Raw genomic sequence first — 15400 nt, forward strand, 5'->3', positions numbered from 1 at the left:
AATAAATCTCTTTATAAGATGGCAGAAAATGCTGCTTTTAAGTGGATCTAGATCTACCTACCAGTGCCCAAGAAACCAAAAATAGATTGCTTAAATGATTTCCGCCCAGTAGCACTAACACCTATTGTTATGAAATGTTTTGAAAAATATATGCTTAAACAACTTGTAGCAAAAGTCAATAACAGCCTAGACCCTCACCAATTTGCATACAAAGCAGCTAGAGGAACTGAGGATGCCATTCTATTGCTTTTGGACCAGCTTTATAAGCATCCCGATATACCCAAAACATATGCACGAGTCCTCTTCGTAGATTTCTCCTCGGCTTTCAATACCATACAGCCACATCTAATGATAAACAAACTGAGTAACTTAAATGTAAGCCCTTACTTACAAGCATGGGTTCTAAACTTTTTAACCCAACGGCCCCAGTATGTTAAAGTCAACAACACCAAATCGTCAACTCGAGTACTATGTACGGGTGCTCCACAAGGTTGTGTACTTTCTCCTGTACTATACACTCTTTACACTAATGACATAAGAAGCATCTATGACTCAGTTAAACTCATTAAATTCAGGACACGAAACTCAGTATCAAAGCTCGATAGAAGAGTTTACAAACTGGTGCACCGACAACTTTCTAGAACTGAGTGTAACAAAAACTTAAGAACTTATTGTGACAAGTCAAAAACTCGCTGTCAGAGTCACTCTAAATTATCACAGCATTAATTATTATTATTTATTTATTTTATTTCAATTATTTCCCCGTCCTAACCCCAATTTCTTCACCCGCGCCACCTTTTCCTCTCCAGGCTAGACTTAGTTGACCACATTGGAGATAGCTAAGGCGCGTCCTTTCATTTATCTGCCCTTGATCGGGGAAAGGTAAACACACAATCTCTTTTGTCTTACCCGCCAGATGTCTGAAGGACGGTCGCGGTTTACACCACCTTGGTTTGAATGCAAGCTAATCCCCCCCCCCTTCTCTCACGTCTCTCTTTGATCTAAGAGATTACCCTGGTCAACACACCGCGTGATATTCCAAGGTGCGACTCCCACCTCGAGTCAAATCCACCCACGTGTAAGATAAACCTTAGCCTAGGACATTTCCTGTGTCCGCCCGCACTTTCCAGGCTTATAAAAAGTAAACCAACTCAAATCAGACTCTCTTTCATTCTCATTCGAGCTGAGCTATCGAGTCTGGACCATATCATTTATTCTCCCTCCTAGAGGAATACCTGGTGGTAAGCCGAACTTAATCACAAGTTCCATCTTAATTACTCTGTGTATATTTCCATTGGATTTTATCATGTGTAGTTTATTATTTCATTTATATTTAATTAGTGCATTGTGTATTTCTCACTGTCGTAAGTAGAAAACATGAACATGGCTAATGTATATTTTATGTATTGCATTAATCTATTAATGCTACGTTGCATCAATTGATCATTGATGCAACCATGTATATATTTGTACACCTTATTTTATTTCCTGTATCTCGGTTGACAGCCTTGATAATTCTACTATCGCACTAATACTGCGCTTAGAAAGGAGATATGAGTTATCTCCCCTTTACTCATTTTACTCTAATGAGAGTTGCGCCGCTTGAACGGACACACCATTCAAGCGCGCTCCATTGTTCTCGACCCACGGTCATATGTAATCATACCGTCAGGGTCGCTGACCACCGCCCAATTCAACCCCCCCCCCTTTTCTTTCTCTATCCACCTGTGTTGTTTATTTGAGATTATTATTTCCCCTTTTATGTACATTTTTATATTATTACTTTCCCTTTTATGTACCTTTTATATTGCTACTAGCAGCCATCTATTATTCCAAATCCCATTTGTCATCATCTCCCCTTTTGTGCTCAAAAGCAATTTTACCAATCTGACAAATGCGCCTCAGTCGAGGGCATTGATAAGATGCATGAGAGACATGTCCTAACTTGTCTTTATTTATCCGCAGCCTCCCTCAGGTGTCTGCCTATTGCCTACTTATTGGATCAACGATCTATTTACCTGCAGTTGTGCTTAGTGCTATTCAGCGCTGCACTTCCCTATTTAGTTGATATCAAGAATCACCTACTATCTTTGTGCTTAGTGCTATTCAGCACTGCACTAGCTCACTGACCTGCCTATTTATTCATTGGATCAACGATCTATTTACCTGCATTTGTGCTTAGTGCTATTCAGCACTGCACTTTCCTACTGAGATCTGCCTATTTGCTGTTGCTGTTCAGTGTCTACACGACACTACTCAACTCTACTACTTGGCGCTATCGGCATTGCCCGCCTATTCGACAGCCCACCTGTCATCTTATTAGGTGCGACGTCCCTATGGACTCAGGTCTGTGTGAGACGTCATAGCTACGCCAACCCTCTGCGACTCACTGGACATATCCTGTCAACTACGCTGCCCACGGCAGATCCGCTCTGCCCGCAGTAACCTTGTGCCCACGGTAGCCGGCCACCCGCCCTACTGTGCCCACTACAGATATTAGATTTTGGGGATTGAGACTCCACAAGAACTATATCACCGGCGTCCCTCTATCCGCTAGAGCGCCACCTCCAGCTGCAGAACCTCAAGCCAGGACACAGCCAGCTGCGACATCAACAGGACAACCAGCTAAGTCAGAGGACAAAGTGACATGCTCTCTTATTAAGTGCTAGAGTGATGATCAAAATACCTTACTAATTAGAGATAGATGCAAACCCTCCCTCTTTTTATTCTTATATGTATATTTATGTAAATAAATATTCTTCATTTTTAACTTTTGTATCTATCTTTCATTGCTTTGTCTAGATTTACATAAATTCCATTAGATCAATTATTAATAGATCTAGGTGCCAGGCATTATAAAATATCTCTATTTCTAGATCCAGTCTAGATAAATTAAAACTAATTAATCAATTTCTGTCTGTTTCTACAAATGGAATATATATAAATAAATAAATAAACATATATAGAAAAAAAAAAGATCTATGTCTATGATTAGATTTAGGTCCTGTTGAAGGCAGTTATGTTTTCAAAGGATTGCTGAATATACACACACACAAAAAAAGCCTTCTAGTAGATACATTTGTGGTTATAGAAAACTATTTTGTGAATCACTACAAAAAGAATAATTGATAATGTATTTACAGACTTTAATGCAAGTATAGCATAATTCTATTCTCTTTTAAAAAATCTTATAATTTAAAAAACTTTTAACAGTAGTGTTACAGGTGCTACATTGTCCCACTTTTTAAACTGAGCGCAAACATAAGTGCTCAACATCTCCAACGTCTCTATCTAGTAGCTCATTACAATAGAAAGAGAGAGAAAGAAAGAGAGAGAGAGAGAGAGAGAGAGAGAGAGAGAGAGAGAGAGAGAGCTATAGTATATGAGTTTTTGGCACATCTGCACAATTTCGGCCATACAGTTAAATCATTAAAACAAGGTCTATTCACAGTTAAAATCATTAAGGTAGTAAAAATTTAATAATTAGTAAAAATCTTATGTAAATATTATAGGGTCATAATTTCACAAATCAGATCTTCGTAGTCAACCCCACCTCCCAGACAAAGCCCAGTATCATCCCTGGGTCAACATTGTCGAATAGTGTTTTTAAGTTGTGATCTCCAAAAAATTTTTCCTTAACATCCCCTTTCTTCAGCACAAAGGAATGTGTGATGTAGGTGTGTCCAAACCTAAGTCTGGAAATGGTCGTGCTACCACGCCTTGTCAGACACATCAATGTGGGCCGCCACCTGACATCTGCCTGAGTTTGTTGTGAGTCTCAGCCTCCCATTTTTTAAACTGAGCGCAAACATAACATAAGTGCTCAAAATCTCCAACGTCTCTACCTAGTAGCTCATTACAATAGAAAGAGAGAGAGAATAGTATATGAGGCCATAGACTATAAATACATCTTGCAGAAGTGAATCTACTTCTTCTAATACATACAATCTAGAGTAGTTTATGCTATTCAAACACCTATAGGCCAAAAAAATTCAAAGTTTGACTTTGACAGCGCATTATTTGATAATGGTTTGACATAGAAAAGAATCTCTAAGTTTAAGGAGAATAAGATGACTACTTATATTTGTACCCCTAACCTATATTTCTTATTATATTTAAGGTCAAAGAGGCCATGTGTTTTATTTAATTCAAACAAATTTTACAAACATTAATTGATTCCAAACACCATATAATTTATTTCAAACAGTCTCTATATTTTGGCATCAATAAACTCAAGATTTTTATTCTATATTAATATTAACTAAATTTTAAGATCCCAGGCATAGTCCCTCACATGTAATCATAAAGATGTTTTCAAATTATGCATAAATACGAACACAAAAAATAAAAATATGAACACATTTATTCTACCAAAATTAGGTCAATGGGATAGCGACTTCTACACTGACTTTTAGACATTTTATGTTTGCATGATAAGATGTGTGTTGAATGTTTGTGCTTTTTGTTTATTCATTTAATACATTTCTAATACAGAATAATATTCTTGCCTAAATAGCTGAATCCTCTATATTCTCTCTATATAAATCTAGATCTATCTAGTAGGTCTAGAATCTGATCTAGGCATTTAACTTCATTCAATGTATCAAGCTCACTCCAAACATTTGCCCATTTATTCTCTATAAAAAACAACAACAAACAAACAAATATAATATAAGATCATTAACAATGATGTACAAAACTGGCTGTTTGAAATAAATTTTGTTAAGAAAATCATTATTTAAAACAAACACCCTATTAATTTTTTTTTTATGGAATCAAACAACTTGGCTTATGAATGAATCAAATAAAACAGCTCCAAAAACAGAATAAATATTGCCGGGCTCATTAGCATAGACTTAGCCAACCAAAAAAATATAGTCTTAACCCTAGGAAGAGGTAAAGTCATCCTGGTAACATAGGAAAAAACAACAACCTAACTAACAAATTTGAAATTCTTTTTTTTCTTACATAAATAGACAGCTAAATGGAAGGAAACTGGGTGAGAATCATTAGAAAATGGACAAGCACATTATTTAGCATGCTAGTTTCATATTAAATATCAAAATAAAAATGTAATTACCACAAAACAGCAAGTGTTTGAATTCATGTAATGTTCAGAATAAATAAAAACTACTCTAAATAATTTTAAATGAACACAATTATAATTTCTTAGCAACTAGATCTAGACGTTCAGCGATGGTGATCAGTGACACTGACACTAGAGTAAGAGTGACAGTGTCCAATGAATGAAAATGAAAGGGAAAGCACAAAAACTGCGTTCACTATAGGTAGGCCATAGGGCAGTATATAGGGGAATGAAGTGACCCAATTTATTTTAAAATAAAATATTGAGTGGTATTACATCGGAACACAGCTATTTTTTATTGTCCATTAGTTGAAGAAGAAGAATCTGCTTTCATTTAATTTTATTTGTAAGTTAAACCTGACCTTCGGCTTCATCAATAAAAAAAAACCCACTAAAATTGACTAAAATTTGACCTAGATCTAGATTCTAGTCTAGTTCCGGAAAGTCGGTGTTCAGAATCTACGATAGATCTAGACTGATGGATTTAAGTAGCCTACTAAGCAAATTTAAGTTAGCAATTCAATAAGCATTGTAACGATCGTTGAGTGACAAATTGAAAATCAGTGGAAATGAAATATGAAATAAGAAAACAAAAATGACTCACCTACGAACCCTTGGATCATAGAAATAGGGCTCTTTTCGCCCTTCCGTTTTATACATTTTATTATCTTTAGATTGATTAATGTTAACCTTCCATTATACGTTTAATTAATCCACCAAATTAAAATTGATTTAGACAAAGTATCCCAAAGAATTTTACATTTCCTTAAACAATTATCTTAAGTGACTTAAGGAAGCCATCTTAAATCGGAACGTGAACCGAACTAAACCGTTTTGTAAATTCCCATTGGTTGTACGAGTCGGAACTAATCGGTAAAGTAGCCATTCGCATACAACTTTACATTTCCTTATAAATCGATGACCTACAAGTCTTCTTAAAATAGAAGACGAGAGCGGCATAATGCTAAAGCCGGTGCAATGCTGACAGGGGTTTTAGGGTGTTCTATTCATAGCCAGACTACACATACTGACATAGATATAGATCTAGAATCAACTGCAAAATAAATTATAAAATAGAACCAAACTAGTTCTAGTCAATACTGATATAGAGTGAACAGGGTTAGGGTTATTTAGAATTTACGCGCCCATTTTCTTATCTTATTCTAATTATGACTAATATTTAGTAATATGATAGTTTCAGGAAGGAAAAAAAAAAGACTTTGGAAATAATCTATTTAATACATTCCATAATACAAGTAGAACTAGAGTACTGTGATCGTAACTGCTCTGTTTTTGTTTTTTTTTTAATACAGCGTCTTTATGAGAGAAAGTCCTTACATAACTTAACAGATTTCAGTGGTTATATATGCGTGCTATTTACTGTATGCACAAGTGACATTAAAATAGATGATCCTAATGTCTTGAGCGTATGGGTAGTACAATATTTGAATAGGGCGTGTTCCTCCCCTCTCAGAAATGATGAGTGTGCGTTTTATTTTAGCCTAGTAAGTAAGGTATCTTTACGCAAGGTGAAATCTCGGCACTTGTTCTATTTGGATTTGGTTTTTATTTATTTAAGTTCCAGAACGATGTTTTCTACCAGATCTGCTACTCTTGAATTTTGCTAGGAAACATTGTCTTGGAGAGGAGCTAAGTATTCGTTATTTCTTTATATAAGGCTCCTCTGCAAATTCATCTCCTCCAATTGCCATACGAGATGGGATTCTTTGATAAATGTGATGTAATCGGTTCCAGTCTTGAAATATGATAGAAGGAGCTTCAGTCTCATGAGCGCTTTCATTTTGTACAAGGCCAGTAGCGCATGGTGCGAGCAACTTAGCGAGTGAGAGTAGAGCTGCCACTAGTCGATGACACTCCCACTGTAAAACTAACCAGTCTAGCTCAACATCTTAACTTGATAAGTAAAAAAAACAACAAAACAAACAAAACAAGTCTAAGCGTAACATTACAAGAAATAAAAAAAAAAAAAAACATTAAGAGTTATATAAACAAAATTAAAAAACTGCAAGCAAGGTTAGGCATTAAAAAGACATTCAGTAACAAATTAAAATAAGTCTCCATTCCCTCAATCCTGACAAAATTAGCAGCAGTAGTTCCAGACTGGAAATGCAAGACAATGTACAGGGACATTAAGTAGTTACAAAGTCAATTGCTTTATCATTCAGATTTTGCTGCCTTGAAATTGAATTCATGTAACCAACATAAAGTTGGACAGCAGTACTCGTTTTTAGACTTGAATATGCATGAAATTCTTACACTGCCTGAAATAACTTAATGGTTCAATTTAAATTTCACTCATAACAAAGGCATTTAAAAAAAACATTCCGTTTAAGATCTAGTGAGCTTCTATGGAGCTGAAGATGTAAAGCTCATCTATTTCCAACAATTACTTTTAACCATAAGAGCCTGCTTGACCCAAGGTGGCCCCTAACTTTAAAGTCCAGCTTTCACCTACATTGGAATGTAGAAAGCAAAGATTTTACCTCTCTGCCAAGTGCCAAAATACCACCCTCAAAGGGGAAGGGTTTGAAATTGGATTAACAGTGTTAGGGTGTTGTGACATAGTTGAGCTTAATTATGGAATTTTATGTAACACCAGGGGTTTTGTTTATGACATACTGTGCTAGAGGTTTTGAATGTAAGTCTGAATTTGAGACAGCAATATTGGTCCTTGCACATTTTCAAGGAAACTAGACAACTTTAATCATGCTGATACATAAATAGAAAATATAGACAATTTGTATTTCATTTTTTAAACAAATTCTGTGATGACTAATAAAAATGCATTACTTCAAATGCAAAAAAAAAACAACAAAAAAAAAATTAAAAAAAATGCCATCATAATTAAAGTATTTGTTTCATTTTTGTTTCAATTATTATCAAATTTATAGTAATTAAAATGTTAAAACAATGGTGAGTCAAAAAAACAAAAATATAAAACAAAACAAACAAAAAAAACAACAAAAGCTCCAACTGGCAACATAAACAATAAGTGCCAACTGGCAACACAAATTGTTAATGACTGAATTGATCCAACTTACATCAACACAGCAGTCTGCTGCAGTGTCACACTCAGTGCCCAATTCTGTCCCTCTACAACACTGTTTTACCCCTTCTCTGTAGTGTGTAGAGACAGAGTTCAGACAACATTTTATACATAGCATTTACCATGTTATATGGAGAAAAGTAATACTGATGATATCTGACCAGCAAACCAAAAATAAGAGACACAACATATATGTTTTTCTTGAGTGTGTACTAGCACCCTTTTTTTGTGTGTTTTTCAACAGTTAATGAGCCTGACGGAAAACAAAATCTAGTTGTAGGGTAGACATAAATGATATTGATATTTTGTTGTCTTTTTGGCACAATTTAGGCCATGTTGTGCCCATAATCCATCCCAACCCATCTATTGGAGATCATAAAGATAAATAGACAAACATAGATAATCTCTCTATAAATATATTCACAGTTTAAAAAAGTGTTAAGAATATGAACTAATGCAAACTACTAATCTTCTTAATTAGACAATAAAACAGGAAAAACATTAAAAAATAAATTTAAAAAAAAAGACAATATCTCCAATATACAATTTAAAATAAAACTTTAAAAATTTTTTTTTTTTTGCTTAATCCAGGTATTGAACATGTAGTTTGGCACCATCCTCTTGAAATACTTGTGATGTTGCATTAGGCCAGAGGACATTGTATAATTGGGTAATTATTTATTGGCACTTTCTACTTGAAGAAAAATCTCAATTAGGAGGTTGGACTACAAGTCACAGCTTACTTAGAGATTCATTTCATTTACTGAACTATTAAACACACACCTACAGAATGACCTTTTGCTAGACAAACCACAAGTATATTACTATCATTTCATAGCTCACAAAGCCAGTAATTAATTTTGAGGTAGATAAAAGTACAAGGCTCAGCTTTAGTCTATGGCACTGAATTTATTGTCAGACATTGACAATTTTTAAGCCAGAATGGATTAACACAATCTTACTCCTGTGTTGAGTGTCTTGATTAGATAATCATATTCTTAATAATTTAGGAATGCCAGTAATTCCTTGTCATTACTGTTACAATGTGTATCAGGCCCTAGATACCAAGACCAGATGCGTTTTGTGGTCTTTAAAACATGAGCCCGATGACCAGTTGATGGTATGAAATAAGTGAACACATACATCTACCCACTTTACAACCCATATTGCACTTGACCTTGAGAGCTTTACATTAGTTCAATATACATGTATATATCCTACATTGACAAACAAGTTACACAGTTTAGTTTGTAATGTCTGTTAATAAATTCTGATTAACTTTAATTCATCAATGAGTGATAGAGTTTAAAACAATAAGGTCATTTCATCCCCGGTCACTTCATCCCCAATTAAATATTTTTTTTATTCATTGTTTAATTGAGCTGTTAAGGCTTTAACTTTAAGCCCTCATTCATCTAATATATAAATATGATTATGTAGAATGCTTTTTGATATTTTTTGACATGTTATTAATGTGTTTATAGTGTTTCCTCTTCCACTTTACATTGTTGATGAGAAATCTTGTAATATATTGTAAATCTGGGTGTGTACTTAGCTATAGCGCTTCTATTGGATGTAGGGGATATTATAATATTACCCTGCGCTTGACGTAATGATCAAAGCCCAAGGTGTGGTGGAAGTAGTGAAAATCTTTTGCAAAAATGAGAACGATCAGAATAATTATGACCATGCCGCTGATAAGTTATCATCAAACGCCGAGGTGTGGTGGAAGTAGTGGAAATCATTTAAGAAATGAGAACGATTAGAATGATCATGCCGCTGATAACTCCTGACGACCATCTTTCACTTTATTTTATTTTTCAATTGCTCTTTCTTAAAAATGGGAGCATCCTTTTTAGCCTTGAAATAAGGTTTTATTTTTTTTCTAATAAAGGCTGACTTCACCCATCTTCAGGATAATGTCCTCTTTATAAGTTTTGATTTGATTCCTTTCAAACATTAAAGTTGTAAATTTTGTTATAGGCCAAGAGAATTACAAATATTTTTCAGCAATATGAATCGATCTTCTGAACTTACAATCAATAGCTTATCTATCTTATTAAACACAAAAACACTTTTTATACTTGAAATGACCAGGGGATGAAGTAACCGGGGATGAAGTGAGTTTTGGCACATCTGCAATATTTAGGCCATGTCGTGCCCCTTTAAGGGTTACTCTCCCTTCATATCAAAAGGGCTAAATTTTATACAATTATACAATTTTATACATTAAAAGCAAGGTCTATTCACAGTTAAGATAGTAAAAAATTTATTAATTTAATGAAATCTGTTGTAAATATTATATGTTCACAATTTCTTTGCCCTATCACAAATCAAACCTTCGCAGACAACTCCACGTCCCAGACAAAGCCCAGTACCTTCCCAGGGTCGACATTATAGAAGTTTTGCAAAATATTCAGCATAAAGCTATTTGCTAGACATGTAAGTAGAGCATCTGGCTCCAGCCGGATACCTTATTTTACTATCAAGCCAAATCCCCTTCCAGTTTGGTATGAAAATGTAATATCCGGTACACCCCCACATACAACAAAATTAAATTATACAAATATTGGTTCACAATGCATTAGAAAATATATTGGATTTTAATTCATCAATTTGTAATAACTTTAGATGAAAGATGTGCCCTTTGGATGGCAGTACTAATTAGCAGGCATTAATAGGAAATTTGTTTTAAAATTCATCACTTAAAAAAACAACTTAACTTTATTGCAACTATTTTACACAGATGTTAGGATTATGGCCCTTGTCACAGAATATTGGTATAAGTTTTTAAAAATGTTTTCAGTATTTAGAGATTTTAAAGAATTTCTATTACAAAATCTATTAAGATTTTAAATGACTTTTAGTATACTAATAACAAAAAACCAGTTTGCTTGTCACAAAACAAAGCTGTGTTTCTATGCTGTCATCAAGAATCACCTTTCAGCAACCTGAATCTTATTTCCTGAAAGACTCATGCATTTATTTCCGAGATAAACACAGATTTAAAAGAATTAGTTGCGATGATCAGAATTGATAGCAAGACCACTAATAAATGAGAAAGCTTTTGTACATTTTATTTCCTTCTAGCATTGCTCTACACTTCAAAATGTTTAGTATAGGAATGATATGTTTATTTTGCCAGGTGTTTACAGTTCTATGGTTAAATAGAGTTCAGTCACAAAGTTGAATTCAGGCACTAATGATTTTTTTCAAGTCAAAGGAGCTATTTTGTGATTTCTGTGCACATATTCAATATAAAATAGAATCACCGATCATTACAATGTAACTATAATAAGTAATCCTCACCTTCCTGGTTCATCCTCCGTTACACTTGCTTTAGGAGCAGGTGGTGTCGGAGGTCTGAAGCTTGATACTGGATGTGAAGTGGAATGAGTTGCACTGCTTGGTCCATGCTCTGAGAAAACAATGTGTTAGAACAAATGTCATTATAACAAATGTTAATATCTTAGACACACATTAGAACAAATGTCAATGTTTCACACACACACACACACATACATTGCAACAAATGTCAATATATGAGACACACATATACATTGCAACAAATGACCTTTAATCCTTTCATGATTTTATTTCTCTACTCAATAAATACAAAAGGGATTATAAAAACTATACAAGATACAATATGAATATTAAAAACAACTTATTTATAATTTAAATATTAAAATGTAAATTTTTACAAATGACAACAAAGTTGCTAACAGTGAATGAGTGTTATCATATTGATAGGCATATTATGGCCAAAGAAACTATAGCTCCACACACTAAATAGTTTGTCATTTAAATGAATAGAAACAGCTACGCAAAAATACTACTAAATCACCAATGAATGAAAATTAAAAATGATAGTCATGCATTCATTAAATCATCATAAGCTGTTAGTTAAGTCCAACAACAATCTACCAGTGTATCTCATGCAGCAAAAAAACAAATCAAGGAAGGTAAGCAATGTAAAAATGATATTAAACAATTTAATTAGATATTAAAAAAAAAAAAAAAGTGTATTTAAAAAAATGACACTGATTACTATTTTTATAACATCTCAAATGAGTTAATGTTATAAATAATGGTGTCTACCTATAACCTTCTGTTGATTTTTTTTCTTGCCTCATTAAGAATTGGACTAGGATATAACTAGGAAAACAACGTACCAGTCGAATCATTGAGGTTGTCTACCACAAATGTGGGCTTGGCTATAGTCAGACGAACTATTTCTGAGGTACTTTTCAAAGCCTGTACAGCTTCCTCATGAGTGACATCCTCCAAGTTAGTGTCATTAACCTGGAGAAGAAAATCAGTCAGAAATCTCTTGAAATCTTATTGTGAATGCATCTTGTATTGAAAAACAAAATTAACATCGATTTACACTTTGTTGATCTTAATTGAAAACTTTGCCTAAATGGTTTGTGAGAGTTTGGAAACAGCTTTGTCAAACTAATGTACTTGTGAGCGAACTTACTGCAATAAGTCTGTCCATTACAGCCAGCCTGCCATCAATTTCAGCAGCACCTCCATCAATGATTTTAGTTACAAAGATGCCATTGTCTCCTGGAATGTGTTGGTTACCCTTGCCACCAGCAATGCTGAAGCCAAGTCCTAGTAAGTACAATACAAGGAACAAAATAAAATGCTGAATAAAATCATCTTTGCATTGATATATAGAATATTTTTTAAAATTATAATTCTGATGTGGTCTTGTCATTGGAATTTGGGACATTAAATAATTTATTCTTTATTTTAAATTAGGCAGAAATGTTGAAACTATGTGTATTGTATTCAAATATTTACTTTTTATATTTTCTAATTAATGTCCCAATACTTCTATCAGACTATGATTATTGAAGGTATCACAAATAGATTACTAAGTGTCATGCTTGACTGCACTTTCACTACAGTAAGCAAAGGAGATGAGAAGATAAATGTTATGTTCTAGATGTCCAGCCAAGCCTCAAATTGAGACCATGACCAGTTGTGTACACAAATACACTGGCTGGGAAGAGAGATTCAAAGAATGAGTCAAGAATAGTTCTGAAAAGTTCTTTCAACAAGACTTAAAGAGAAAGGGCAAGGATGTTGAGGTTTATTGTTGATAAATTCAGTCAGTGGAGCTACCTTATTATCAGTTCAATGAATTAATACTTATAGGGATTATATTCAATTTTTTACTCTTATTTCAATGTGTGGATTTATATTCTTTTACTGAGGATTGAGTTTAAAAGGATTGAACCACAATGGACTTAATATTGATATATATGGCTACAGTGTATTATGAAAAGAATCCTAAAGTGTGTGGTTACAATGAGAGACAAAAATGATTAAAAACACTTCAACTTGAAAATGCTACACTGCGAGGGAAATATCAATTTCAGTTAAACATAAATTATGATTTAAAAAAAAAAGGGTTTAGCTAAGGTACAGTGAATAAAGTGTATCAGGCTATCAGCACAGCCCATTAATGAGACTTCATCTCTAACACAATCAGACTAGTGAAGGGAGGAGTATCGCTCACAGAATTAATCATATTACAAACATTAATCTTGAAGCTAAAAGCATTGGAAGTTACATGTCTGGCTGGCTTGTCTGTGCATGAGACTGCAATGAGGGGAGGTAATTTTTAATATGCCACACAACACAGATATAAAAAAAAAGCCACAAAAAGAAAGAGAACTCTTATTAATGATTTCTTCACCAAATTTTCAATTCTCAACTTTTTTTGCTTTTTACTTCCCTTCAATTGATTCTTTTCTCCAGATAGTTCAAATGGGCAGCTTAGCCTCTAACCCAGGATTAAATTGAGAGAAAAGGGAAAGCAGTAGATAGTAAAAGAAACATCAATAATTTCTTCTCTAGTCCAGCTGGTCTGCACTACAACAAAATATGTCTCCCTTTCCATGTGTTCCAACTGAGACCATGTCACAATATTTCAGCCGAGGTGAACCAGTTTTGGGTTCCTTCCCCTTCCTGAGCACTCCAACCAGCAGCTGGAATGAAAATCTATTTGATCCTCTGTCTATCCTGCCAAGCCAGAAAAGTCACAGCTAAAGCATTCTTCACATTTCCTAGACTCAAGTGGTCACATGGGCTTGACTTTAATTGACTCTTGCTCTTTCATTTTTTTTTTCTCCCTCTCAGCAAGGAAATTGTCAGTATCAGATGATAGCCAGTTTGGTTATAGTAGATTAGAGTAGGTAAATTAATTCCTCTATTCATATCATTGAATACAAAAAGTTTGCAAGTAGATAATGTATATATTTTGTTTGTCAATGTACAAGTTTAGTTTTAAAAGCAGGGTAATGATTGATTGATTGTTTGATTTGAGGCACATCGGCACAATTTAGGCCATGTTCTAGGGTGTGAGTTTAGGCATGATAATAGTTAATGCTTCAGATTGACATCTCCTTGTTGATATAAGTAGACAATTTACATTAATTCTTCATTAGAACAGTGTGATTTTTTACATTAATTCTTCATTAGAACAGTGTGATTTTTTAAATTAATTCTTCATTAGAACAGTGTGATTTTTTAAATTAATTCTTCATTAGAACAGTGTGATTTTTTACATTAATTCTTCATTAGAACAGTGTGATTTTTTACATTAATTCTTCATTAGAACAGTGTGATTTTTTTATATTAATTCTTCATTAGAACAGTGTGATTTTGCTATGTTGTAGTCTAGGGAGAAAAGATAATATCTCATGTATTGACAGTGTGGCATTGAAATAATTTATTTTCAAAACACAAAGTTTTATTTCAACATTTAATATGACATTTGGTCATGTCACATCCCCAGTGAAAAGTAAATCTGAACAAGTGAACTTATATACAAGAAAGAAACTACAGCATAGATGAAGACAAGAAAAAAGCAACTGTTCAGTATAAGAAATGTATATACAAATAATTTATTCAGAAACAAAGTTGATGTAATTGCTTTGATAATGTTGATTTTAAAAAAAATGTGCAGAAAAACACAATTCCAGCAAGACGAGAAAGAGATTAATAAAGAAATTATTATTAAAACTCAAAATTTGATTTTTTGAAAATAAAAAATTGTTCACCTAATGGATTTAAAATCATTCTAAGCAAAAATAAGGAAAAATAAAATAAGATGAATATCTGTGTTGATGGCAACTACTAGCACTCAGTGTAAATTGGTGTTACATGATTTAATGTGTGTCTTAATGGAAATTACAATCTAAACAAGGTCAGATAAGTTTGACGTCTGT

General features: G+C 33.7%; 1 protein-coding gene across 6 annotated transcripts in view; it reads right to left on the reverse strand.

Moving 5' to 3' along the window:
* The window catches only part of LOC106057190 (disks large homolog 1-like), a 114377-nt gene that overhangs the window by 26687 nt on the left and 72290 nt on the right, over positions 1–15400 (reverse strand). For all 6 annotated transcript variants that reach the window (XM_013214286.2, XM_013214287.2, XM_056012858.1 and 3 more), the window contains 3 exons: positions 12637–12773; positions 12329–12458; positions 11463–11571 (listed from right to left, as the gene is read on the reverse strand). In XM_013214286.2, coding sequence (XP_013069740.2) covers positions 11463–11571; positions 12329–12458; positions 12637–12773 — 376 coding nt within the window. The remainder of the gene's footprint in view (positions 1–11462; positions 11572–12328; positions 12459–12636; positions 12774–15400) is intronic.

This window comes from Biomphalaria glabrata, chromosome 15 (assembly GCF_947242115.1).
Source record: "Biomphalaria glabrata chromosome 15, xgBioGlab47.1, whole genome shotgun sequence".
NCBI lineage: Eukaryota > Metazoa > Mollusca > Gastropoda > Planorbidae > Biomphalaria > Biomphalaria glabrata.